This window comes from Sciurus vulgaris (assembly GCF_902686455.1).
Source record: "Sciurus vulgaris genome assembly, chromosome: 8".
In the NCBI taxonomy this organism is placed as follows: domain Eukaryota; kingdom Metazoa; phylum Chordata; class Mammalia; order Rodentia; family Sciuridae; genus Sciurus; species Sciurus vulgaris.
The window spans coordinates 144,382,839-144,409,921 of NC_136468.1; the positions used below are offsets into that span (position 1 = coordinate 144,382,839).

General features: G+C 44.1%; 1 protein-coding gene across 11 annotated transcripts in view; it reads left to right on the plus strand.

Annotated features, from left to right (window-relative positions):
* The window catches only part of HECTD4 (HECT domain E3 ubiquitin protein ligase 4), a 175,664-nt gene that overhangs the window by 111,236 nt on the left and 37,345 nt on the right, over positions 1-27,083 (plus strand). For 10 of the 11 annotated variants that reach the window (XR_013765454.1, XR_013765455.1, XM_079149465.1 and 7 more), the window contains exons 33-51: positions 670-816; positions 1,473-1,657; positions 3,061-3,214; positions 4,689-4,969; positions 5,163-5,352; positions 6,510-6,591; positions 7,768-7,970; positions 8,846-8,981; positions 9,783-9,965; positions 10,646-10,810; positions 11,125-11,294; positions 12,600-12,715; positions 19,973-20,076; positions 21,994-22,155; positions 22,266-22,414; positions 22,887-22,966; positions 23,260-23,423; positions 25,617-25,854; positions 26,608-26,744. Coding sequence is in view for 9 of the 11 variants with exons in the window: in XM_079149465.1 (XP_079005591.1) it covers positions 670-816; positions 1,473-1,657; positions 3,061-3,214; positions 4,689-4,969; positions 5,163-5,352; positions 6,510-6,591; positions 7,768-7,970; positions 8,846-8,981; positions 9,783-9,965; positions 10,646-10,810; positions 11,125-11,294; positions 12,600-12,715; positions 19,973-20,076; positions 21,994-22,155; positions 22,266-22,414; positions 22,887-22,966; positions 23,260-23,423; positions 25,617-25,854; positions 26,608-26,744 (3,046 nt within the window). In the remaining 2 variants the exon portion in view is untranslated. The remainder of the gene's footprint in view (positions 1-669; positions 817-1,472; positions 1,658-3,060; positions 3,215-4,688; positions 4,970-5,162; positions 5,353-6,509; positions 6,592-7,767; positions 7,971-8,845; positions 8,982-9,782; positions 9,966-10,645; positions 10,811-11,124; positions 11,295-12,599; positions 12,716-19,972; positions 20,077-21,993; positions 22,156-22,265; positions 22,415-22,886; positions 22,967-23,259; positions 23,424-25,616; positions 25,855-26,607; positions 26,745-27,083) is intronic. The other variant, XM_079149468.1, reaches the window with a different exon arrangement.

Below are 27,083 nucleotides of genomic sequence, written 5' to 3' on the forward strand. Positions count from 1 at the left end.
TAAATTGCTATAGAATTGACCCCATCTTGAGTTTTTACTTTTGAAAGTCTTATTTCACACCAAGTCTTCCCATACTTTGCTAACAGTTGAAGTATAAACTTGAAAAACACTCTTCTCTCTCTTTTTTTTTTTTTTTTTTTTGGTGGTGCTGGGAATTGAACCCAGGACCTTGTGCATGCTAGGCAAGCACGCTACCAACTGAGCTATATATCCCCAGCCCAAAAAAGACTCTTAACTAATCTATCAGGCCTTGATTTTCTCATACAATTGCATTTATAGAATTCAATGCTGCATGGAATATTGAGACATGTTTCTTTATCAACTGACTTTGGTAAATATTGAATACCATTTTTCTGCTCTTAGAGAAGTTGTGTACTTTAACTTTATTAAATGTCCTGCAGTAGAGAACCCTATTTAATTTTCCCTAAGCCAGGATTTCCTAGAATTTTTTTGAGTGTGGGCCATTATGTTTAAGGCACATCTAGAAAGCCTGCCCAATGACCTGTGGTCCAATAGTTTATCAAATACTAAATTTGATGATCTCCAAGATCCCTTCAGTTCTGGATTGATCAAGGGACTCTGGGTTTCTGGAAAGAACGCTTCTGCTGCCCTAGTTCATGTCGCTGTTTGTGACATGTTCAGGAAGCCTGTGCTTGGTTTCTCTCACAGGATTGAAGAACTCACCTGTGGTGGGATGGTGGAACAGGTCCAGGAAGCCTTTGGCGAAACCATGACATCTGTTGTGTCTCTGTGTGCTCGTTACCCTATCGCTTGTGCAAATAGCATTGGACTCTTGTGTACCATACCTTACACCAGGTAAGCAGGGAAATGCCCTTTATTCCTTTATTGTATGAAAGTTGTTCCATAAGAGTCAATTAAATAAAAAGTATTTTGCATTTATAAAATTCAATTTTTTAATTTGATTATTCAATATTTACAAATAAGCTTTTTTTCCTGACAGACAACTAAAGTTTCTGTGTAAATTCCTTATGGTTGAGTTTCTACTACCATTAAGATTACACTGCATTGTAAAGATAGGAAGGTTCAAATAAAAAATAAGTCCTTGAGCAATTACTTATATACTTGACAGGATTCTTTTTTCTCTTTGGGAGGAGGGTGGCTACTATCCTTGAACTTGCAATCCTCCTTCCTCAGACTCCCAAGTCACTGGGATTACAGGTATGTACCACCACATTGGGAGGAATTTTTTTGCATAGATGCATTTATTTCCTCTCTTGGATCACATAATAGTTTGAAGATGTCAAATCAGAATTTGAAGTTCCTTATTTATCTTCATAAAGTCATCATTATAAGAAAATAGTTTTGTGTTAATTGTAAATGGCACCATCCTCAGTTGTAAGCAAAGAATGATGCCAACATGTGTCATGAACCTTTGACCATCTGAACCTTCCTGAGGGATTCCTGTAGTTGGTCAATTGCATTTCTCTCATCCTGCCTGTACCCCTTGCCAGGAGTGAAGAGAAATGCCTGGTACGCAGTGGCCTTGTTCAGCTCATGGATCGACTGTGCAGCTTGAGCAGTCAGACTGAATCCAGTTCCAGTGAGAAACAAACCAAGAAGCAGAAGGTAGCCACCATGGCCTGGGCTGCCTTCCAGGTGCTTGCCAATCGCTGTGTCGAGTGGGAAAAAGAGGAAGGTGAGACAGTTCTACTCACCAGTTTTTTCTGTTGGTGACTCATGCGTTTTGTGTTTGTGTTGGTTGGGGCCGGGGAGAAAGGCTTTGTTAAAATCACAGGACTGGATGAGCTCCATCCGCTGATCTCATGAGGGCCTTTGCCTCAGTGTGGCTCTGTGAAACACAGCTATGCTGTGGCACTAGGTAACATCCTAGTACCCTGAAGGGGTGTGGCAACCCAGAAAATGGAGAGGATAGTTGCATTATCTTCTTGTCAGCACTGCTAACAGGCTCCATGTAGATGGGTTATGAAATGGCTGTTCAGTTGCATTTTCAAGAGGATATTTTCAAATTATATTTTTAGTGCCCAGACTGATTTAAAAAAAGTAAATGTAAGAATGAATTCCCCACAGTATGCCAGGTCTGTTTTTTTAATGGACCTTGTTGACTTACCTGTGTGCTTATTTCCTGTGCATTTTAATGTCTTGAGACCTCACTCTATGCCAGGCAGATGAGTAAGGCCTCGTTCCTCCCCGGGAGAACTGTGGTCCAACAGAGGAAATAGAGCAGTGGACAGATGATCAGAGCGCAGTCAGTGCTTTCAGAGTGCTATGGAAGCACAGAGGCTCCTAGAGACGAGTCATGCTAGGTACTGGGCAGAGCTTCCCAGAGGAGGTGACGTGAGCAGCTCCTGAAGGGTCAGGAGGACTTGGAAACAGAATAAGCAGCATATGTAGGCTCAGGGATCCAAAGGCACACGGGAAACTCAAGAAAGGATGACTAACCTTTTCAGGCTTTTACAGAGGATGTTTAAAGAGCTCTGGAACTACAGTGAGCATGGAATGATCCAGAGAGGGTTTTTTAATGGTGTTTGAAAGGATGACAGTATGACTTAAAAAAAAAAAATCAAGCTGTTTTGCCAGGCGTGGTGGTGCGTGTCTGTGATCCCAGTGACTCAGGTGGCTGAGGCAGGAAGATCCAAGTTCAAGGCCAGCCTCAGCAGTTTAGTAAGACCCTGTCCCAAAGTAAAAAGTTAAAAGGGGATGAAGCTCAGTGGTAAGGCACCCCTGGGTTCAATCGCACATACCAAAAGAGGGGCGGGGAATCAAGATGTTTCCATCCCTAGTAAAATAGTAATTCTTCCCTGTGAGTGCATGTTCTGTTACATGTGGATTAATTGTATTCAGTTTTCATTAAGAACACTGAATGATTCTTGGAGTAACAACTTTTTTATGCTGTGCATATTATCTAATGAGACACTGATTGGATGGTTAGTGAGACATTGAACAAGGTAAAGAAACTTCAGTCAAGGGATGAACTTTTAATACAGGAGATCAAGAGGAGGACTTACCACACCCTCAGGCTAATCCTGGCTTCCTTGAGTTGTCACCATGCCTTTTCTCTTTCTTTCTTTAACTTTGAAGGTGGCTCCACGGAGGCTGTGCACTCAGGTCTGGCCCGTCAGGTGTCCAGCCTTCTCACGAACCATCTTGCCCGAGCAACCGAGTGCTGTGGCAACCAGGCTGCAGGAAATGACGCTCTGCAGGATGTCCTGAGTCTGCTCAACGACCTCTCAAGGTGTGGAAGGTTCATCCAGAGCTGGCGAGCACCTGAATTTTCCCTTGATCAGTTGGGGTGCCTTTTGGTGGCGGTTGTCTTTTGAAATATTCAAATTACTAGACCCTTTGATAAGGTCCTACCGCAAGATAGAACATAAAAGAATGTGTTCTGGGGGCCAGGCTGGGGCTCAGTGGCAGAGTGCCTGCCTAGCATGTGTAAGGCACTGGGTTCAATCCTCAGCAACACCTAAAAATAAACAAATAAAATAAAGACATGCTGTTCATCTACAACTACAAAAAAATTTTAAAAAAATAATGTGTTCTGACTTGCTTTAATACAATTGTTAGCCTTTAGAGTACATGCATTTATGTTCCACAGCCAAAAATCTTACCCTCCTCAGAGCAGGAGTAAAGAATCATGAGTCAGAGCCTGAAAGTAGCTCACTTTCTTAGGCTGTGGTTTTTTTTTTTTTTTTTCCTTTCTTTTAAACATATAGTTTAGTTGTAGGTGGACACAATAACTTTATTTTTATGTGGTGCTGAGGATCGAACCCAGGGCCTCACTAATGCTAGGTGAGAACTCTACCACTGAGCCACAGCCCCTATGCTGTGTTTTTAAAAAAAGCAATTCTGTGGTGGTTTACAATCCCATGTGAGTATGAGACCCATCAAAATCTGTCCCCCATGACTGCATGTTCTCTGTCTGATGCTGAGCTCACTGTTTTCTTCATAGAATGTAACATGGCAGCTCTTCAAGTGTTGGGCCTGTGCACCACTGTGTGCTGACTTTACTCTTGAAACACTATTAATAAGGAATAAATCATGCCAGGTACACAGTGGTAGACACCTGTGACCCCAGGCATGTGCTCTCAAGGCTGAGGCAGGAGGATGGCAGGCTCAGGGTCAGCCCGGGCCACTTAGCAAGACCATGTCTCTAAAAGGGCTTAGGGTGTAGCTCAGTGATAGAGCACCCCTGGGTTCCATCCCCAGTACCACCAAAACAAAAAGGGAATGAGTTCAAGGGAATAAGTGAGTAACCGAAGACTTCTAGTTTGGGTTCCCAGTCCCCGTGTTCTGTGAAGTTCTGACTCTAGAATATTAATTAAGTAGACTTCAGAGATCAGAAAATAGTCAAAAATCTTTCTTTTAAAGTATTATTGGTCAAGAGCTGAGGTTGTGGCTCAGTGGTAGAGCACTTGCCTAGCATGTGTGAGGCACTGGGTACAGTTTTCAGCATTGCATATAAATAAATAAAGATCCAACAACTAGAAAAAATATTTTAAAAAATAAAGTATTATTGGTTAATTATGAGTTTTCATCAAATGTCTCCAAAAAAAACCTTAATTCTCCTTCATAAAAGCATACTGCCAAATCATCATGTCTTCCTCCTAAGGTCTAGTTTCTTCCAGTTGCCTAGCCTCACTTAGGGAACTCTTGCTCTGCATGTCTGTAACCAGCCTTTCCAGCGCTTTGGGCCTTTCTTCTTTTGGCAGGAGCCACATAGGGAAAGCCATCCTGAGCCAGCCAGCCTGTGTGTCCAAGCTCCTCTCCCTGCTGCTTGACCAGCGCCCGTCTCCAAAACTGGTCCTTATCATTCTTCAGCTGTGCCGGGCGGCGCTGCCACTGATGAGCGTGGAAGACTGTGGAAATGTGGAGCTCCCGCCATGGAGCTACTCTGTCCCCTCCCTGAACAGTGAACAGGAGGATCCCAGCGACCCAGCTTCCAAGATTGCCTCCTTGCTCTTGGCAAAGCTGGCAGATTACGTGGTCCCAGGTGAGAGGCTGCTGAGGAGGAGGATGGCACTGATTGCACGCCCCCTGGGGGGCAGGCCAGGAGTGTGCCTGCACTTCCTGTGATGAGAGGAAAGAGCTGGGGAGCGGGAAGGGGGAACATTCTCAAACCAGTGGTGCTGACTGTGGGGCGATGACGCTGCTGTGTTCTGAATGGGCTTGCTTTTTGCTTAAAGGATGTCAGACAGTTCTTTCTCCAACTGCTTCTGAACCGGACACCACATTGACAAAAACCAGTCCCAAGAATTCTTTAAAAGGAGATAAAGATCCTGGAGAAGAAAGTGAAGCAGTGGATGGCAAGCTCTCCATATTTATTCACAAGCGGGAAGACCAGTCCTCCCACGAAGTTCTCCAACCATTACTAAGGTGACTCTAGTGATTATAATAGCTACATGTCTCAAAGCACTCTCCAGCCACAGACCCTTTACTAAAGTAACCCTTTGCACACATCAACTCTGCAGCCCTCCTAACAGCTCTAGCTCTAGCAGGTGCACACTGTTGCTCTCACCCCTACAGAGACACATGGAGAAAGTGAGGCAGAACTGAGACATAGACCTCGGCCTCCCTGACCATCGAGGCTGTGCTCTGAGCCACAACTTGGTGCTGTCTCCAATCCCAGCAGATTGGAGTCCTGCTTAAAGCACATTGCTCTTTGTGTTGGGTGCAGAGTCCACAGTGCAGCTTGGGTTTTGAGGGGCAATAATACAGTTTGGCTTTCAGTTGTTGGCATCTTTTAGCAAATTTAGTCAGGTAGAAAAAGAAGAGACGCTCATGTGAAGCTTTACTGAGGTCTGAATGGCACAGTTGCTCATAAGAAAGTAAAAGTATTGTTATTGCCCAGTGTAACAAAGCTGCAGTGGGATCCAGGGTTACAGGAAAGCACAGGAAAACTTAGAACAGGTGTTTGATGGAAGAGCCCTCATTTCACACGAGTGACCTGACAGGTTATCATCCTCATGACTGGACCCCTGTCTGCCAGTGTGACAGCTGAGAGCACAGAGGTGTCATGAGAGCAGGGTCGGGCAGGTCAGTGCTCAGGAGAGCACATCTCCAAGGAAGAGTGGCAGTGAAGCACACAGTGCAGATCGAGGGAGGGGTTTCTGTTTTAGGAGGCAGGGAAGCTGCATTATTAGAAAAAAGGTTTCCGTGTTTCTGCCCAGGGATCCACATTCATGGTGCTGGTGAAGCTTCCTTGCTGTGACCAGGAGGTGACTTCGGAGTGCCTCCTGTGTGCCAGGCCTCCGTGCAGCTAGCTTCAGAGCATGTTTTGTTCAGCTCTTTTGTTTGTGCATCATTTTCATGTGGGTTTCTAGATGTCATCACAACTCTAAAAACAGCTCCAAAAGTGCTATAATTATGCAATAGTAAACCAGTTCCTTTTTGAAAAATGCAGTCTTACTGTGGATTTTAAAAGCCAGGTTTAGCATTTTAGGACAGCCTAAGCATGAGTGGGCTGCCTGGCAGCGGGCACCCGCCTCCGACAGTGTGCATAAGACCACTCACTCTTGCCTTCCCTTTTTCAGTAGCTCAGAAGGGCGGCCCTTCCGACTTGGTACTGGTGCCAACATGGAGAAAGTTGTGAAGATGGACAGAGACATGACTAAGGTAAACCTCGCGGGAGAAACCTGCTACGATAAAACCCATGATCAATGAGCATTTGCCACACTTCAGGCTTTCAGGAGAAGCCTTTAGTAAAAATTAGTTCTGCCAGGCACGGTGGCAGGTGGCTGTACTCTCAGCTACTCCAGAGGCCAACACAGGAGAATTATGAGTTCAAGGTCAGCCTGGGCAACACAAGCAGCATAGTAAGACCCTATCTTGGGGGGGAAAAAAAAAAACAAAACAAAAAACTGTTGGTTCAAATTCCCACAAAAGCAAGGTAAGAAATTAAAGTCAGGTGCTTAAGAGGCCATGGTAAAGATAGCTTGTCAGACCTGAAGCTGTGGCTTAGTGGTAGAACATGCACTTAGCAAACACAAGGCCCTGGGTTCAATTCTCAATTCCTAGCACACACACCCCTACACAAAAAGTAAGCCAAAAGGAGAAAATAGTCAAAATCAGTTTGTCATTAATTTTAAATTGTAGAGAATTTTTAGGTTGACCTATTTTTATCTCTAAAATAGTTTTGAAATTGAAGAGAGGTCAAAGGTTGCTAAGACAATAACAGATATTCAGAAATTAAAGACAAATAGCTCATAAAAATATTTTTTAAATGTCCAAACTCACAAATAATTGGAGGAAAGTAATAAAAGCAACAGTAATATATTACTCTTTATCTATCACACAGGTAACATTAGGGAAGATTGATGGTACCCATTATTTTCAAGTGAGGGTAAATAAACATTCTCAAGTGCAGCAGTAAACACATAGCATGTTTTTAGAGTTTTGTTTGAAAAACAAAATAGGATCCATGTACCCATAAATAGGAGATTGGTTAAAGAAATTTATAATTTGTAAAATAAAATAGTATGCAACTATAAAAATACGTTTGTGGCAAATTGATAACTGATAAAGTAAATTGTAAAGGCGTGTGTAGTAGGACTCCACTCCATAGTTATGTAAGTTGGGATTTGCACGAACAAAATCTAGAGAACTCACAACTAGCTCAGACTGAGTGACAACATGGGATGTTTATGGAAATTTGATATTGTCTATATAATATTTTATGTTAGAATTTTTAAAAAATGAGCCTGAATTGCTTTGGTGATGGAGGGATTTGGATTTGGATTTGGAAGTGCACAGTGCTGAGGAGTGAAATAAGTGTCTTCAAACCACCCCCAGGGTGGTTGTTGCGAAGTGATCACAGAAGAGGCCACGGCTGCCCTTCGGAAAGCCACCAAGTGGGCACAGTCAGGCCTCATTGTCAGCATTGGGCCTCCAGTAGAATCCGTCAATCCAGATACTGTGAGTGGACTGTCCACAGGTGACAAAAAGAAAACTGCCCAGACCTCCATCTGCAGAGAGAGGAACTCAGAACTCGCCAGGTAAATCTACCACTGATGAAATCTGTCCATTCTTCTCAGATTGGCTTTGTAATGGGCTTATTTTTAGAGTTTTGAATTTATTCCACCTTACCTACTGAAAATGATGAGTGAGGCCTAAAAATACCCATCTACTGTAGAAGTTGCTCTCAAAGTAGAGTCTGGGGCTACATCAAGGAGGGAGCCCGTCCAGGTAGATCTGAGGTTGTCATGGAGGCACAGGGAGGTGCTCCTGACTGCGTGGACATTATATAGAGAGCCAGGAGAGTCTTCGAAATAGGTAGTAAACTCCTGTTTTGCAGCCTTTTTTTTTTTTTTTTTTTCCTTTCAAACAGTACTTCCATAATGAACACATGATTTTTTTGTAGGAATAGAAGGGATAGGTGAGTATTTCCTTGGAGAAGTTTGTACAAGATGTTTTGTACTTGCATGCAAAGTGCAGCTGCCCCACAGGGTAGCTTTGAATCTTTCTTTGATTCTATGGCTCATGAATAAAATATTTAAGGTCTATTGTTTCAAAGTGTATTATTATGGCTTTGCATTACTGTAATGAAATACTCGAAATAGCTAACTCAATAAGAGAAGAGGTTTACTTAGCTCACAGTTTGGGAGGTTCAAGGTCATGGTGCTGGCATTATCCCATTCTGGGCTGCATCACAGCATGACGCGCGATGATGGGAGCGTGTGCGGGAATGCATAACTGTGTCTCCAGCCAGGAGCAGGGAGAGTGGGTAGGGCAAGACTTAGGCTTTTACGACAATCTCTCTGAGAGGGTTGTCGTGAGAGAAGTGACTTCTTCTTAGTGCTGATTGAGCACCACTTCTTTGCACTTGTAACCCTTATTGGGCATTGACGGTTTTCCATTTTGGCATTTGCAGGACTGATCCCGTCCGACCCTTCATCAGTGGGCACGTGGCAAACAGCATGGCTGCTGAAGTGATCGCTTTGCTTCACAGTTTGCTAATGGCACCTGAATCGAACGCGGCTCAGATATGGACCACAACAGCAGAAAAGGTTAGTACGGCATTGCTGTTACCTGGGGAGGTAAGAAGGAAGCGGATGTTCCTCCCCAGCCTTAGAATCATGCACAGCATGGGACATCTTAGTAAAGAAAGATTTCCCAGATTAGCCAAATAGACAACCATTTTTCTCCTGGAGAAAAATTTGCTTTGATTTAGTAGTTTCAACTGTGCTAATCCATGTCTCCTGTCATTGTTGGCTCAGGTCAGTATTCTCAGGGAGAAATGGCAGTGCCTACTTCCTCTAGCTTGTGTTGGATTGGTACTGACATTGGGAGGTCATGCAGCCTTCATTTATTTGATGTGTTAAGTGTACTCACTAAGTTTTAAGGAGGCCTTTTTGTGATTTACACTGCCTGAGTACTCCAACAGTAAGTAATTCATCATTATAATAGTAGTCCAGTGGAGAAAGTAGAGATCTGTAATCAAGTCCCCTTTTCCACGGTCGCTTTTCAAGTGAATATCTTATAAGAAGTCCTAAAAGGAATTGAGTGCTGGAGGCAGGCAGTATGCTGAGATGGGCTTCCTTCAGATAAATGATTGCTTTATCTGAGTGCTTTTAGGAACACAGTGTTAGATTCTCCTGTATTTTCAGGTTGTGTATTTCCAGTTTTGTCTGATTACATAAGGTATGTGTGGGTGAATGTCACTGGCCACGCCCGTTGGTTTTGGTGCCTCCTGTATCCAGAATTCCTTCAGTACACACAACCCAGGAACTGTGGTAAATACTTCATCATCCCTGGTATCAAACGGCCAAAGTTTAACTCCTCATGCCCAGGCTGCCTCTTGTGCTTAGGTTCTGTCTCGTGCATTGATGTACATTCCACAATTGGGAAAATATGCAGAAAGCATTCTGGAAAATGGCAGCAGCAGTGGCAGAAAACTTGCTAAACTTCAGAGAATTGCCCGCCAGGCTGTCGCTGCACTGTGTGCACTTGGAGGCTTCAAAGAGACAATCAAGATAGGATCTGAGGTTCAGGTAACCCACCACCATCTTCCCCCTCATTCCTTCCCCTACACATAAGCATCTAGCCAGTTGGACCAAAAAAACCTCCTCATTCCTTCAAGATAAATAAGGTTCTGAGAAACATGAATTCTAATCCACACCATGCTATGTGTTATTCAGAAATTAATGCAATACTTTATAATGTTAACTGCAATATGCATGTCCTCGAGGGTCGTTAATATTAGCAATGTTTTAGAATTGAAAATTTGAGAGCCCCCCATAATAGCACATTCCTGTAAGCCCAGCAGCTCAGGAGGCTGAGGCAGAAGAATCCCACGTTTGAGAAACCAGCTTTAGCAACTTAGTGAGACCCTGTCTCACAAGAAAAATTTTTTTAAAAAGTCACAGGGAGGGCAGCTGGGAATGTAGCTGTGTAGTAGAGTGTCTCTGGGTTCAGTCTCCAGTACCCCAAAAAAAACAAAAGAAAATGGAAGGAAGGAAGGAAGGAGGGAAAGAAGGAAAGCTTTAGATGATAGTATGTAGTGATCACCTTGCTGTAAGGTAGTAGACCTACTATTCTGATTCACATCTTGGGCTAGTATCCACACTAGAATAAATGATCACCATAGTGCAGGTAATGACAGCTATAAATGGACACTTCCTGCTTGTCACTTTAGAGCTGACAGTTTGTGCTAATCCATCTTGGTCTCCAGGTTTTAGGTAGAGGAATATCAGGAAGCATTGGAGTGGTGGCTTCTATCAATGAACAGGAAGGTATCGCTACAGTCAGATTCCCACCCATAGATTGCCGAAAGACTTCGCAAGCATCAGACACATTGACTATTCCATTGTCTAGGCTTTGTGTTCCAAGGTCAGAGGTAAGGTGATTTGAAATGCTTCATAAAATGTCACTGCAAATGGTTACTGTTCTGTGATAGTTAACATGCACTTCACAGTAGAGAAAGAAATACTTGGGTATTTTAAATTTTACTTGTGATATGTATTTATGTATTGGTTATAACTATTGAAGGATTATATTTGTGTGACATTTTTCCTCTAGATGACAAAATCCATTTCTTTGTTGGTTAGGAATATTCCACAGTATATTGTATTTTTCATAAATTTGATCTGCTTTACAACTTTCTATGATGATTTTGCTTTAACTTTCTGTCCTGTCTTGTCCCCCCTTCAGGCACTGCCCCTCCACAAGCTGTCCATTACTGAGAAGGTGGTGCAGGCGGTACAGTCCATGCTGCTTCCGCAGGAGGGAAGCCTCTCTATTCACACCTCCCTTCCTGCAACAGGAGATGGCTCTGCACCTGTGATGGCAGTCGTCCGGCTCCTGGCTGAAATAAGAACAAGGTGAGCACCGCCCAGGTTATCTGGAGTGCTGGGTGGGCCCCACCACCTTGGGCTTAAAGGTCCGCAGCTTGGGGCTCATGCCAGCTGTGGAGCAGAACCATTGTCCTGTGCTGTTTACCATAATTCATTGCATTCCCTAATTGCTGCAGTTTTTGTTGCATCCTGTGCACTTGGAAATAAAATTGAGCCGTCCTCCTGAAGAAATAAGCAAACAGTTGGACAGCAGAGTGTGGGTGCACATAGGGCTGTACCCGCATGCTCTGGCAGAAGCACTTTGTTCTGTCACAGGAATAATGCTGCCATTTTTTCAAATGACTCAGGCCACAATGATATGTTTCTGGTCCATCATTTTCCAAACTGATGACAGGAAGACCAGGGAATGCTCAGTGTTTGTGTGGAAAGGAGAGCAGTCTCTTCCTGCAAATACATTTATTTACCATTAAATAGGAGTCACGAGTTTCCCTTTTGACAGTGGAATTTCTCAGAAACTTCTAATATGTACATTGAATCCTGAGGGAGAAATCAGCGTGTAGCCTTTCCCCTCTTGCTTCTGGAGCTCTGTTATTGCCCATATAGCACAGTTTAGGAAAAGCTTTTAAGATTGGTCACTTGGGGGCTGCAGTTGTGGCTCAGGGGTAAAGTACTTGCCTAGCATATGTGAGGCACTTGGTTCTATCCTCAGCACCACATGTAAATTAATAAAATATAGGTATTGCATCCATCTACAACTTAAAAACAGATTGATCACCTGGCATTTTGCATTTCCATTTAGTAGAGACTGTCCAAGTGGTTCAGTAGTTACTGTGTGAGAAAAGTTGCTTATACAGTCGTTCCTGGACTTCTGTGGGGGACTAAATCTAGGACCTGCCTCAGATACCAGTCTGTGGTTGCTCCAGCCATTTGTGTGAAGCCGTGTAGTTCTTGCACTGAGCCGACACACATCCCCCTGTGTATTTTAGGCCATGTGTAGATGACCGGATACCTACTACACTACAGGTAGTTGGTAGACTGTCTTGTTTAGGGGATGACAACCAAACAAAAAAAATGTCTGTACGTGTTCGGTACAGGTGCAATGTTTTCTCCCAGATGTTGTTTTCAGTTTGTGGTTGGTTGAATCTGCAGATGCAGAACCCCTGTGGATATGCAGGACTGACTGTATATTTCCAAGCCAGTCCAGCTAAGAAAAGCAAGAGGAGTAGAGAGTGTACACTGGGGGACAAAATTGATGAAAATATTTTTCACAGTTGACTTTTTAGAGAATGAACATTGATGACTTTGAAATATTGTAAATCTTTTAACATTAAGATCATGCCTGGTCATGGCCCAGCTTTTAGAAGACAGCTTATTTTGTGAAGAATTCATACAGCAGTGTCCAGCAGCTGTTGAAGTTCTTAACCTCGTGGCCCAGGAGTGCAGTGCTGGTAAGTACCCCTTCTTTTCCCTTCCACCCTCTTCGATGGCACATAATCAGCACCTCTACAGTGTGATAATGGATTGTTGGCTGTGTTCACACACACCAGGTAGCTGAGTTCTGAGGAGAGTGTGTATCACAACTCACTTATACCCAGACCTACAGATAGAAATAAGAAGCTTTCAACCACACCAGTGAGGAAATGGCCACTCTTCAGTTCACCTTTAGGCCCATGCTAGAGTATTTTCTTTTCTCCATCCATACTAATTCCTCGCTTTTATTTCCCTATCAGAAACATTTATGAGACGTCCCAAGGGGTGGCATATACATTCTGACATTCTGACTGTTGTCATTGGTTACATGTGAATTCAGAGTTAAGAGTTTGCACTGAGGTCCATCCTTGCGGGGGTGGGTATTAAGGGAACGTACAAAACCATACAAAGATAGGGAGGGCAGTGTATTGAACCCTCATGTTTGTATCATTCAGATCTAACAGTTTAATTTTCAACTGATCCAGTTTCATCCATGCTGTAATCTCTGGGGTTATTTTAATCCTAGGTATTATGTTATTTTATGTGTACATATTTTAGTATGTCTCTCTGAAAAAATTAAGGACTGTTAGCTGGGTACAGTGGCACACACCAATGATCCTACCAACTCAGGAAGCTGAAACAGGACGATGCAAGTTCAAGGCCAGCCTCAGCAACCTCATGATCCCCAATCTCAAATTAAAAGGGCTAGTGCCAGACACGATGGCAACACACGTATAATCCCAGTGGTGCCGGGAGGCTGTAGCAGGAGGATCACGAGTTCAAAGCCAGCCTCAGCAACTTAGTAAGGCCCTGTCTCAAAATAAAACATAAAAAGGGCTGGGAATGTGGCTCAGTGGTTGAGTGTCCCTGGGTTCAATCTCTGACCCCCAGAAAAGGGGGGTCTAGGAATATAGCTCAGCGGGAGAGCACATTAGGTTTATTCCCTGGTGTTGCAAGGAAAAAAAGAACTTTAGAGAAAAAACATGATTCCACTGTTGTATATCTAAAATATGGATGGTTCTTTAACATTCCTAAACATCTGGTCAGCATCCCACTTTCTAGTTTTCCTATAAAGGTCATACTTGTTTTTACGTTTGCTTATTTGAATAAGGACCCAAATAAACATGTTTTTACTTATTTATTTATTTATTTTTATGTGGTGCTGAAAATCAAATCCAGTACCTCACGCTTGCTAGGCAAGCACTCTACCCCTGAGCTACAACCCCAGCCCATGTGTTACGATTTCTATGTCTTATCCGACTCTTGTAGAGCTTAGTTTCCCCTCAGCCTCTTCAGCCTTTTCTTTCTCTTATTTATTTATTTTTGGACTTATACATTTGCCGAAGGGTTTCCCAGTCTGGATTTTGCTATTTATATCCCTGTGGGTGCCACTTAACATGCTCTTTGACCCTCATATTTCCTATAAATTGGTAGTTGCCTTAGTCTTTTGTTTGTTTTTGCCTTTAAATCTAATTTTGGTCGTTTTTCTTATTTATATTATTAATTATTTCTTAGACCATTTACTTTGTTCATAACTCTAATAACTTTTCTGTCTATGATTTTTTTTTAATTCTTTCTCACTGTGGTGATTTCTCCTGGAATTTGTTTTTTCATTTCTTAATGTATCTTTATTCTTTTTTTCTCCCCATAAGTTTGTCTTTTCTGTATCTGATTTACTTCTCAAGTCTCTTCTGTGATAAGAGGATTCAGTAGAAGTTCCAACTGGAGGAATCAGTCATATGTAAACCTCAGAGAGATCTATAACTAGAGGAAAAAAATCAGAGAAAAGGAGTTTGCTAGGGTGAAATTACTTGGGACAGGGTTTTTGCCCAGGGTCTAGTTTGCTACTCCTGGTAGGTCCTTAGTTCACTGCTTTTTCATATTCTTGACTTTAGATTGCATTTCAAGATGTACTTCAGTTGATTATAGCAAATCTATCATTTTTTTTTTTTTTACAAACATATAATTTGCTGACTTAATCACTTCTTTTTCTACAGGACCATTCCTGGTTATTCTCTTTCACATATTTTATAGAATAAAGAGGTCTTACTTTGTGAAGTGAACACTGGTGCTTGATGTATAAGTCAAGCTTTGTAGTAGTTTAGAGCTGTGGTCTCACGTGCTGTTGATCATTGTCCATCAGCCTGTGTTCCTTGTTGGAAAGAACAGAGTTGCAAAGAAGCACATGGAATACTTCCTACTGCCTACAGAGGGAAGACTACAAGCTGCACAGGCCAATTTATATTCTAAAATTGCATCCGAGGACAAGTTAAGAATTCTTAATCACTCACTTATTAGATTCCCAGAAATAGCTCTGAGGCTTTAAGTAAATATGAAATTTTGCTACTCCCAGGTCATTTACCCATAAAAATTGAAGAAAACATCCTGCGCTCTGGGTTACTTTGTAACAGAATGGTAGTAGACTATTATGACCTACATGGGATCATAGCTCTGCTCAGGAGAAACTCCAATAAATGCTATTAGGAGGGGCGAGGCATGTAGTGGAGTGAGGAGAATGGATATTTACTCATTCATTCAATCAGAGAAGAGGTCTCACTGTGTTGTCCAGCTGGCCCCGGACTCCAGGGGCTCAAGCCATCCTCCTGCCTCAGCCTTTCAAGTAGTTGGGATTACAGGTATCATGCCACTGCACCCAGTTTAGGATTTTATTTTTTCTAATGTCTTTTATTTGATATATAGAACTGTCATGAAATTTGTAACAATAAATATTGGTCCTCAAATTTTCAAAATATTTCAGTGGGCTGGGGATTTAGCTCAGTTGGTAGCATGCTTGCCTAGCATGCACAAGGCCTGGGTTCAATCCCCAGCACCATCCAAAAAAAAAAAAAAAAAAATATATATATATATATCAATGGATTCCTCCCACTGTTTTACTTCATCTGGTATTACTTAAGTAACAGATGTGGCCAGTGTAATAATAGCTGAGTCGGATCTAAATCTTCTATCTTCTCTGTGTAAAGAGGAGAGCACTTGGCTTCACATGGAAAGGGAGCACTCCCGCAAGCTATTCTCATGAAGAAGTACTCCCAGGAGGTTACCTGGACCCCTGGGTTGAAACAGCACAAAGGAAGCCAAGTTTTAAGCATGAAGATGAAGCCCATAGAAACCAAAAGAGATCTTGACTTATTTTATACTTTCAGAGAACTAGAATAACAAGGTTTCCGCCATCTCCCTTTTTGCACTTTCAAATGCACAGATTCCTTGACCCAGATGCTCTCAAACTGAAAATTCCCAAGAAAGCCCAGGAAGCATGTTTAAAATGCTTCCCAAGAAAATACAGTAAGAAATAAAATGCCACCAAAGCTCAGGGCTGTTAAGGGCGGCCGGGTAGTTGTGGCACAGTGGCCTTCCGTCCACACTCCAGGAAGCAGTGCTGGGTTTGCCCTGGTCCTTCTCCTCCTCGCCTGCTCCTGCGTTTTCACTGCCTCCCCTCTGCAGAGACCCAGGCCTGCTGGCTGGTGTTCAGGGATCCGCTCTCCTTCCTGCCTCCTGCTCCAGTTACCACTCCGTGGGGTGGTTGCTCCGGTGATGAGTCTAAAGCGGCACCACCACCTTGTCCTTCCACATCTAGTTGCTGACGTGCTCCTGCCCATCTGCATGCCAGCTCAATGACCAGCACTGTCCCCTCCCACTTTTTCTTGCCACACCATCCTCACAGTGATCTTGCCGGAGCCCTGATCTGAGTGGCTGTTTGTTAGCAGCGTCTGCCCCGTGTGACTGCCTTGCCTAAGCATAGCTACTCATGCCAAGCTGTTGCTCGTGCCCTGGTCAGAGTCACAGCAGATCCCTCAGTTACTGGTTACTGTGGCCAAGAAGAACCAGGCTTTGCTTTATCAAAGTGTACAACCTTTTTATTCTCACGCCAGGCGCTGGAAAGTGTGCCATTTCCCAAGCCTGCCTCACGGCAAATGACCTTCCCCAGCCCCAAGCACTGCTTTTACCTCATTATTCAGCATGAATTGTCTCCATGGAACCTGTTCCTGCTTAATTTTAAGGGCACTGTGCAGATGCTATTGTATCATTTAGTATTCTGTATGTGAGGTCGTTGAGAATAATTTTCTGTCATTTTAACAAAAATAATTGGAAAGTATTTATCAAAAGTAGTTGGTCTCCTTGTGACAAGTTAACTTGTTCATGGCTGCGTGAGCTCTCTAATGGAACAGTCTCTCTATTCCACTTCACCACTGGGAGCCAGAGACCACGATTGTCCCCAGGCACACACTTCGTGGGCCAGCCATACTGTGGGCCCTCTATGACTCTGTTTTAGTGTTGCCTCATCTTTCTTGTCTCCTAATCCATATCAAGGGACTATGTCAGTCTGTCTGTTTCTTCCCTTAGGTGGCTGTTTCTGTAGCTACAGTGGAAGTCAGTTAGTCCTTAACCATTATCTGACACACACCCTGTGCTTTACTTTTTTTTTTTTTTTAAACTGGGGATTTTAACCCTGGGGCACTTTGTCACTGGACTGCATTCCCAGTCCTTTTTATTTTCTGTTTTGAGACAGGGCCTTGCTAAACCGAAGCTGGCCTTGAACTTGGTGATCCTCCTGCCTCAGCCTTCCAAGTCGCTGGGATCATAGGCACCTGGCTGTATACTTTACTTTTATTGGACTATACTGTAGTCCTCCTGAAATGTCTTTTTTGTTGTTGTTGTTTTGTTTGGGTTTGGTTGGGGTTTTTTTAGTTGTTGATGGACCTTTATTTTATTTATATGCGGTGCTAAGAATTAAACCCAGTGCCTCACACATGCTAGGCAAGTGCTCTACCACTGAGCCACAACCCCAGCCCCCTAAAATGTCTTTTTTTAAATCAAGGAATAATTTATAGACTATGCAATTTACCACTTTAAAGTGTACAATTCAGTGAGTTTCACCATTAATTCCAGAATATTTCTCTCTCTCTCCCTCTCTTCTCCCCAAAAAAACTTCCCTTATACCCATTAAGTGATCACTACCCCATCTCTGCCCTTAGCCTCTGGCAATACCAATCTACTTTCTGTTCTATAAATTTGCATCTTCTGGGCTTTTCATATAAATGGAATCACATAGTATGTGACCTTTGGGGTCAGGCTTCTTTCCCTAGCTTCGTGTTTTTGTAGTCATTCATATCATAGTACTTCATTCTTTTCTATGACTCATTTCCATTCCATTGTATGAATGGATGACATTTTATTTGTCCATTGATCCATTTACAGATGCTTATATTGTTTCTACCTTGGGCTGTTATGAATAATGCTTCTATAAACATTTATGTAAGTTTATTGTGGTTGTATGTTTTTAGTTCTCTTAGGTCTATACCTAGGGAGTGGAACTGCTGGCTCATTTGATAATTCTGTAGGGGTTTTTTGTGTGTTTTTGTTTTTATGGTGTTGGAAATTGAACCCAGAGCTTCACACATACTGGGCGAGTTCTCTGAGTTCCATCCCCAGCCCTTTTATTTACTTACTTACTTACTTACTTACTTTGAGACAGAATCTCATTTGCCCACTCTGCCTCAAACTTCCAACCCAACCCAACCCTCAGCCTCCAGGGAATGTGGTCACAGGCGAGTGCCAACACACCCGACTGAGTTTGACTTTTCAGGATTGCTGTCTCTTGAGACTGATTTCCAAGTGACCACACTGTTTACATCCAGCAGCACTAGGGCTCAGTTCCATGAACGCTGGTGTCACCATTCTCTCTTAGAGCAGCCATCCCAGCAGGTGGGAAGCGCGCCCTCCTATGGTGTCAGCTTGCGACCCCTCCTACCTGGTCATGCTCAGGGCCTTTTCACATTCTTATTGGCCATTTGTTCGTAGTCTTTGGAGACGTTTCTATACAAATTCCTTGCCAATTTTTAAGTGGTTGTCTTTTTATGGTTACATAAGTTCTGTATATATTCTAGGTGTACTAGTCCCGAGTCAAATGTAACTTGCAAATATTTTCTTCTGTTCTATGGGTTGTTTTTCACATGCTTTGAAATAATACAGATTTTCAATTTGAAGAAATCACTTTACCCAAGCTTCTTTTGTGACTTGTGCTTTGGTGTCATAACTAAAAACCATTAGTATCTGTTGTAGATTTGTGACTATAAAAATGGTTTAAAAACTTTTAAAAAGAAAATCAAATAAACATTAGTGAATTTTAGTACAAATGTTGTCTAATCTGGGGTCCTTACACCTATATCTTCTAAGAATTTTATAGTTTTAGTTATAGGTTTTATGTTGTTTAGGTATTTTTTGATCCATTGTGAGTTAACTTCCATGTATCATGTGAAATATTCTTAATACCTCTTGCACTTGGCTGTTCTAGATCTTTCCTCGTAGTGTCAAGCCACCCGGAATTTCCTTTTTCTCTGTTTATTGCAGTTCTTTCTCTACTAAGATCTAAATCAGTGCTCTCTTTATTAAGCCTTTGTGGATTTTGGAATGAAGTCATTGCCCACTCATCTGTGTGCTGGGCTTATGCCTTATATCACATAACCACACAGTGAAGCCTTACATTCCTTTGTGTGTTTGTGTGCATATACACACCTTTTATATCCCCTCCTCTATCTTCATATTCTCCAATATCTAGCAGTGTACCTGGTCCATAGGAGGCAGTCAATAGGCATTAATTAATTTATTGATTGATTTTTACTGGGGATTAAACCCTGGGGTACTTTAACACTGAATAATATCCATAGGCCTTTTAATTTTTTTTTTTTTTTTTTTTTTAATTTATAAGGCTAACCTTGAACTTGTAGTCCTCCTGCCTCAGCCTCCCAAGTTGCTGGGGTTACAGGTGTGCACCACTGTGCCTGGTTCAACAGGCATTAATTTTTAAAAATCTTTTTGATATTAAGAATAATAGCCTCCATTTATTAGGGATATGAATAATAGTTCTCATTGTTTGCCCTGAGCTAAGGGCTCTGCCTGAGTTACTTCACCTCATCATCTCAAAACCCTGTGATGCACTATTTATTATTACCCTCATGTCAGAAGTGAGAAGTGAATCCTAAGTACTGGAGCCAGGTTCTGAATCCAGGCAGCCCAGGCCAAGCCATGCACGCAGCTTGGCTGCGTGATCATGCTGCTGACTCTTGTCGTAGACAAAGACATCTCAGGGCATTTGCTCTTTTGTAAGAATTTCAGTGATCTCCATAAGTGAATTCTGTTTCAGTGCTACTCCAGAAGAGTTGGAATTCTCTTGGGGGTTGTAGGAGTTGTTCCCACAGATGCCATGTGTCCCTCTGCAGGAGAGCGACTTGCCGTTGTGGAGGTGCAGTGTGAACGGCTGAGGATGCTCTATCGGGACTGTGCTCGGCCCCCACCCCCTCCCCTACAGGCTGACCGGAGACAGGTGAGCCCGTACCCTTCCTACCCAGCTCTAAGGCTTTACAGAAGCCTTTTGGTCATTAAAGAAGGCCAAGCAGGCTGTTGTAACATTTAGGAAGAGCATCTGCAAAGCCCTTCGGGGGTGCATGCTCGGCAGGGACATGCTGTCATCAGAATGTCAAAGCATATTGAGCTGACATTATGAATATTGAAAAATTACATTAGGGGCAGAATTTATTAGTTTATAAATAGTTCTTTGTGTTATCAACAGCAGAGAAAGAAACCCCTGAAATTTTTAGTTTTTTAGTACACTTTATAGTAAATGTATTTAGCAAGAGAATGAGAGTAATTTAAAAAAAAGCGACAAAATATTTAAAATGTAAAACTGGTGTATGTTTGAATGTTTATAGCAGCATTATTCACAGTAGCCAAAAAGTGAAAACAACCCAAGTGTCCTTCAAGTGTTGAATGAATAATCAAAATATGATATACCCAAGCAACAGACTATTATTTGGCCATAAAAAGGTATGAAGTGCTAATATGGCTACAATATGACATGGAAGCACCCTGAAGTCATGCCAAGTGAAATCGTTGTGTCACACAAAAGACCCCATGTTTCATGATTCCGTTTACATAAACCTTCTAGTTCTGGAAAGTCCATAGAGAGTAAATGGATTAATGGTTGCCAGGAGCTGGGAGGAGAGCGGGGTTGAGTTCTGAGGCACACAGCATTTCAGCAGGGAGACCTGTGTTTTAAAATCACATCCTGGTAACGTAGAGCTCCAGATGTGCCAGAACCACTGACTTACACACTTGGAATGGGTGAACTGTGTCATGTGAATCACACAAGATAAGTTGGAGTATCTCGGAACTGTGTAAGACTTGCTATATTCTTGCTGTTTTTTCTGTGGTCTTGAAATTATTTTTAAAGACACTAAAAATATATAAAAAGAGAGAAGTCCCTTGAAAGTCGGCATCTCCAGGTTCCGTTGTCAGCACAATGATATGTAGTTCTTTAAACCCAAGTGGGTTTCTGTCTGGACTTTTCATGCTCGGGTGTTTCTCCTCAGTAGGTGGCGAGTCCAGACAGCGCAGGGGCAGCCCACCGTGTGCTGGTGCTTTATTGTCAGATGACCAGGTGGACTCGCACCTTCTCTGTGAGGACAACCTGGTGCACGCGCCCGGGGCACAGTCTACGTGCTCCCCAGTTCTTTCTGTAGGATACAGTGAAATCAGCGATTGTCTGGTAGAGACCAGCTCTGCCTGATAGAGAAACCCGAAATATCATGATATTAGATTGATTAAAAATTATGAAAAGGAAAAAGCAACTAACCTAATTTAAAAAGAAAATGTCGCCACAGCTTAGCTTTGACCTGACGTTAAGTCATAGGGAGACTCCTTCTGATTGTGGTTTGAACCAGAAAGCTCTCGCTACACAGAGCTGTGTGAGGTGAGCCTGGTGTGTGAGGAGGGGCGGTGGATGAGGGCTCCAGCCATGTTTCTTGTAATGGAAGAAAAATGATGCTTAAAGGGAAAGTTAAAGTAGCTTTGTAAGCATGAAGAGAAATATAGAAGTGTTCACATTAACAGTAACAGAGTTAAATGAGTAAGTATTTCTAGGGAACAGGACTGGACATAGTGAGGGAGACAGCCTTTAAAAAATAGAAGTTCCCTCTAGGGAAAAGTTAAAATTTGTATGTATATATATGGCTGGGGGTGTAGCTCAGTGGTTGAGCACGTGCCTAGTATGCATGAGGGCCTGGGTTTGGTCCCCAGCGCCACCAAAAAAACCAATGTTTTTAATAAAAAGTAAAATTGTTTAAATATGTATGTACACAAATGTATATGCTGAAATTTTAATGCCATCAGATGACCTTTTTTCTTTGAGGGGGTAGTGGCTTTTGTGTCTGCAGTTCTATTGAATGAGGTTTTCCCCATGTAGCCCCGAGAGATTACTTGGAGCCCCTCCCGAGTGTTTCCTCCAGTGCGAGCCTGCATGTTCTCATCTCACCTGACCTCCGTCACATTCCTGGCTGACCCCAGCGCTGGGGGAGGCCTGCCCCGGGGCACTTTTATCTACGCCACCTCTCCTCTGCCAGTTCAGGTGAGATGTACCCAGCACATTGTCTTTAGCTGCTCCCTCCAAACTGAAAGATCGAGGTGGTCAGGCCCTGACTGAGCTGCCTGACCGTGCCCCCTGCTGGTGCCTTTCAGGCCCCATCTTTTTACTGGGAAATTGAAATCGTTTCCTATGGAGATACTGATGACGACACTGGACCAATAGTTTCCTTTGGCTTTGCCACAGAAGCGGAGAAACGAGATGGAGCGTGGACCAACCCAGTGGGCACTTGCCTTTTCCACAAGTGAGTGACTGCTGCTGCTTTTGTTTAGGAGGAGAAAAGTGGGTCAGTGTTCCAGAGAACAGTAGCTTCCCACAAGGTGTTTATAGATAACTCAAGAAGCCAAAATCAAGTTCCATCTTCAAGTCAGGAATGGAGCCCGCTCTTTCCCTTGCTTGGGTACTCATGGTGCCTGTTGGCATCGTGCCTTCCTCCTTGTCCTGCAGTAAGAGATTGCTTTATCTTTGTTTCCCAAATGGATTTGAGCCTGCATCCTTTATTCTCTGAACACAGTTTCAGAGGTGTCGGTGTGGGTGTGTTGATGCTAAACTAATTTCACAATTTCTGCCCCCACAAATTGTGGGACGTGCCCTTGAAACGATCCGCCTTTCAGGGCTCCTGATGGCTCTGGTGCTGCCACAGCCCTCCCGGTCTGCTCCACCTGCCCCTGTGCGGGCGGCTGGTCTCGCCTTTGACTCCCTTCTTCTCTTCCTAGCAATGGCCGAGCCGTGCACTACAATGGCTCCAGTTTGCTGCAGTGGAAGAGCGTTCGTTTAGATGTGACTCTCTCTCCCGGTGAGTGCGGGGGAGCTTTTCCACCTTGTATGCTTCCAGTGGTCTCAGGCTTGGGTCTAAATGGGTTAAAGTCAAATAAATTTGGCAACTGGAAATGGGTGGTTTTTCTCTTAGTGAAAATGCTTAGTTGCTGACACCCAGTTTACACCAGACCTCTCAGTTTATAATGCCATCACTTATGTGGCAACTCGGGGGGCACGTTGGCCCTCGTTCTGGCTGCCACACAGATTGCAGACTAGAAGTTGGTTTGATAGTAAGGGAGGAAACGTGTGTCCTTCCTGGTCTCTGTGCAGGCGACGTGGCAGGAATTGGCTGGGAGAGGACCGAGGGAACTCCACCTCCGCCAGGGCAGCCAGCCAAGGGCCGGGTGTACTTCACGTACTGCGGGCAGCGCCTCTCGCCGTACCTTGAGGATGTCTCCGGTGGGATGTGGCCTGTGGTTCACATTCAGAAAAAGGTAAATCACCTTGTTGAGAGAAGAGAGCAGACTTCTTGGTAACTCATTCCCATCAGAGAAGGTAAAAGGCACTAAAGGTGTTGCTTTTGTACGTACCGCACAGTGCGTGGTGACCAAAAGGAGCACAGGTGAGCCTGAGCGACATGCTGACCCCACAGTCCAGCGAGAACCTACTGCTTCACTGCTCTGACCCCTTCTGGCAATCATTCTAACAACAGTGCAAGGACGAAAGAACCAGGGCCCCTTCACATACTGGCAAAATGATTCTGTGGCGAAGTGGTGACAGCGTCCCCGGGAGAAATCCTTGGGTGAAGAGTCAGCAGCTCAGTGGTCACTCGCCCAGTCTCCCCACACATCTTTCATCACAGACCTCTTGTTTTTAAGGAACACTTAGCAGCATCTAATGTTTTGTGAGACAGTATTACCGAGAACATGCTGCTGGCCCCCGAATTCATCTCTGTATTTCAGGTACACTTGGGTACCCATCCTCATGTACCTAGAAGCCTAGGTCACATCTCAAAACAGATGTCGTGGGCTGGGGAGATAGCTCAGCTGGTAAGACCCTGAGTTCAATCCCCAGTACTGCAAAAAAAACAGATGTCCTATTGGCACGTCAGAGTTAACGTTTTCAAAACTGAGCCAAGCTCTACCCAAACCCAAAGCTGCTGCTTTCCAGGTCTTCCCCATCTTTTTGTTGTTGTTTTGCAGTGCTGGGGATTGAACCCAGGACCTTACGCTTACAAGGCAAGCACTCTCCCCACTGAGCTATTTCCCCAGCCCCAGGTCTTCCCCATCTTAGGAAATGGTAGCTTCTGCCTTCTTTTTGCTCAGGCCAGAAACCCTGGAGTCCTTGACTTCTCTTTTTTGTCTTACAAAACTCATTGGTTTTACTGTCAGAATGTGTCTAGAACCTGATCATGCATCCCATTCCTCCCTCGCCACCTGGCCTGGCCACCGTCATCCCTTTGGTTGCTTTTCACCCATCTTTCCCCAGCCCATTGATCCTTTTATGTGTCTTTCAACATAGCAGCCACAGTGATCCTTTAAAAGTGGTAAGGACTCTGGATGTGGCTCACTGGTAAAATGCTTGCCAAGTATGCATGAGGCACTGGATTTGATCCCCAGCACCACAAAAAAAAAAAAAAAAAAAAAAAAGACTGTCACTTCTTTACTCCTGACCAATCAGTGGCTTTCCATGTCACACATTGTAAAAGCTTAAGTCTTTGTAATGACCTGCAAGATCCCTGGGACCTGGCCCTGTACCATATCTCTGATATTATCCTTTATCTCTTTATTTGTTGAGTGATGGCAATAAGACAGAACTTCTGAGCACTCATTGTTCCACTCATTCACACATTCAACAGATATTTATTGAGCACCTACTATATGTCAAGTATTGTGTCAAGCTCTGAGCAAAATAGATGCAGAACCAAGTGTGGTGGTACATGCCTCAGTGACTCAGGTGGCTAAGGCAGGAAGAGCCCAAGTTTGAGGCCAGTCTCAGCAACTTATGAGAACCTGTCTCAAAAAAAAGAGGGCTGGTGATGTAGCTTGGTGGTAAGGCATCCCTGGGTTATAATCAACAATTATAGAAGTGTATGTGTGTGATCACAAACTAATAAATGCTATGAATGAGAACGTTAGTCTTAATGGAAGCAAATCCCAAGCCAACCTCACCACGTCCCAGCTTCTCTAAAGAAGTGCTGTGTGAGCCCAGTCTGGAATATTAACTTATCTTAACTAGGAAGAATTGGAGAACACAGGGCTCCGTGAAGGGCATGGCCCATGCAGGAGTGTCAGGTGGGAAATGGGGGAGGGCACGGTGTTTGAGGAGCAAAGAGCACAAGAGTTTGCGGGCAGGGCAGGAAGGGAGGCAACGTGTGCTTGGGCCGCACTCCAGGCACCAGGTCATGCAGTCACACCAGCCCCCTGCCTGGCTACCCCTGCCCACTCCCTGGTGGGGCCATCTCATTTACCATTTAGTGAAGTGAACCTTGGGTGTTGAAAAAAGAAGAACAAAACCTGGGTGCAGTGGCACACGTCTGTCATCCCCGTGATTCAGAGGCTGAAACGGGAGAATCTCAGGGTTGAGGCCAGCCTTAGGAACTTAATGAGACCCCCCCCCAGTACCAGAGAGAGAGAGAGAGAAACCAGAGTCCTTTCAAATCCTTTATTGATTCCCTTTCCTTCCAGAACACCAAAACTCGAGCCAACTTTGGCTCCCGCCCATTTGCCTATGCTGAGGGGCAGGCCCATCGCAACGCGGCTGACCTGTGCACTGACCTGGCGGAGGAGATCAGCGCTAACTTCGAGGCCCTGCCCTTTGCCATGGCGTCTGACAGTGACAATGATGCTGGCACCAGCATTGCCTCAGACCCAGGCACTCATGGGCCACCATGCCGGATTGCAGCCGTGGCCACCGCTCAGCAACGTAAGCCACTGCTCTTGAGGCCCCGCCACGGCAGGTGGAGAGCGCTGTGCATCCCATAAACCCACTTCACTGGGTCATCCCTGTTAGAGACCTCAGGCTCAGGTGCCATCGGTCACCTAAGGGTGGGTGCCAGACCAAGGGAAAGAACAAGGTGCAGGAGGCACGGCAGGCAGGACAGGAAGGCGCATGTCCACCTGCAGGGAGCTATCACCAGTTAGTGGCAACAGAACATGCTGGGACAGCTAAGGACCCTGAAGCATGTATGAAATCTCTTCATTTTACAACTTACTCATTTTAAAATACTGATTTAAAACTGTGACCCTCAAAGCATAATAGGGTGTCTGTGGTAGAATCCAGATGGTAGGTATATAAGTAGGTATGATAAACTTTTCTTTATTTGAAAAATGTCAATAGAATTGAGTAAAACTGAGCTCACCAAACTGAGACTCTCTATGGGCCACCTTTGGCCCATGGGACGCTGGTTTGCAAACGAAGAAGTGTCTGCTTGCTTCTTCCTCACGGGAAAGAACCTTTCAGATTCTCTAATAAATCAGACCATAAAACCCATCTTGGGATTCAGGTAATCACAGGTGCTTAGTTCTTCCTTGACTCTGCTTTAAATTTCTCCACCTACTAGGAGTCTTTCCATAATGCAAATTCAGGAAATGCAGGGTAGTGTACCTAGGGGTAAGAAGTTAACGATCTTTCCAGCTTGCTCCTGTTTGATTTCACTGACATCATGCTTTGTTATAGAATATGACAGTGACACCTCCTGTCATTATAAAGTCGAGCTCAGCTATGAGAATTTCATCACCTCCGGCCCAGACCCTCACCCGCCTCCCATTGCCGACGATGAAAGTGACGATGATGACGACGATGACATCCCCCAGGTAAGAGGCCCCCTGTGGCTAGGGTGAGCTCAGGGAGTGATCTGGGTGTGAGGTTGCAAGGCCAGCGCTGGCGGCTTTCAACCGCGTCGCTGTTTGAATGGTTGCCACGGCATGCTCCTCTGTCCACGCTACCTGGCAGTCGCCATCTCCACTGAGCTGCTGCCAAGTACAGGTCCAGTGTTGGGGAGACGAAGTGCTATAGCTGTAGTGAGCAGCATGTCCTGAGGTTCTGTGGCCATTGGGATGGGAAGAGCTTGCTGCGGTCCAGCTTCTGCCCTGGTGCTAAGGCCCCGCCCCCTATGGCCATGACTGGTGCTAAATGGGCCCGGCCGCTGGATG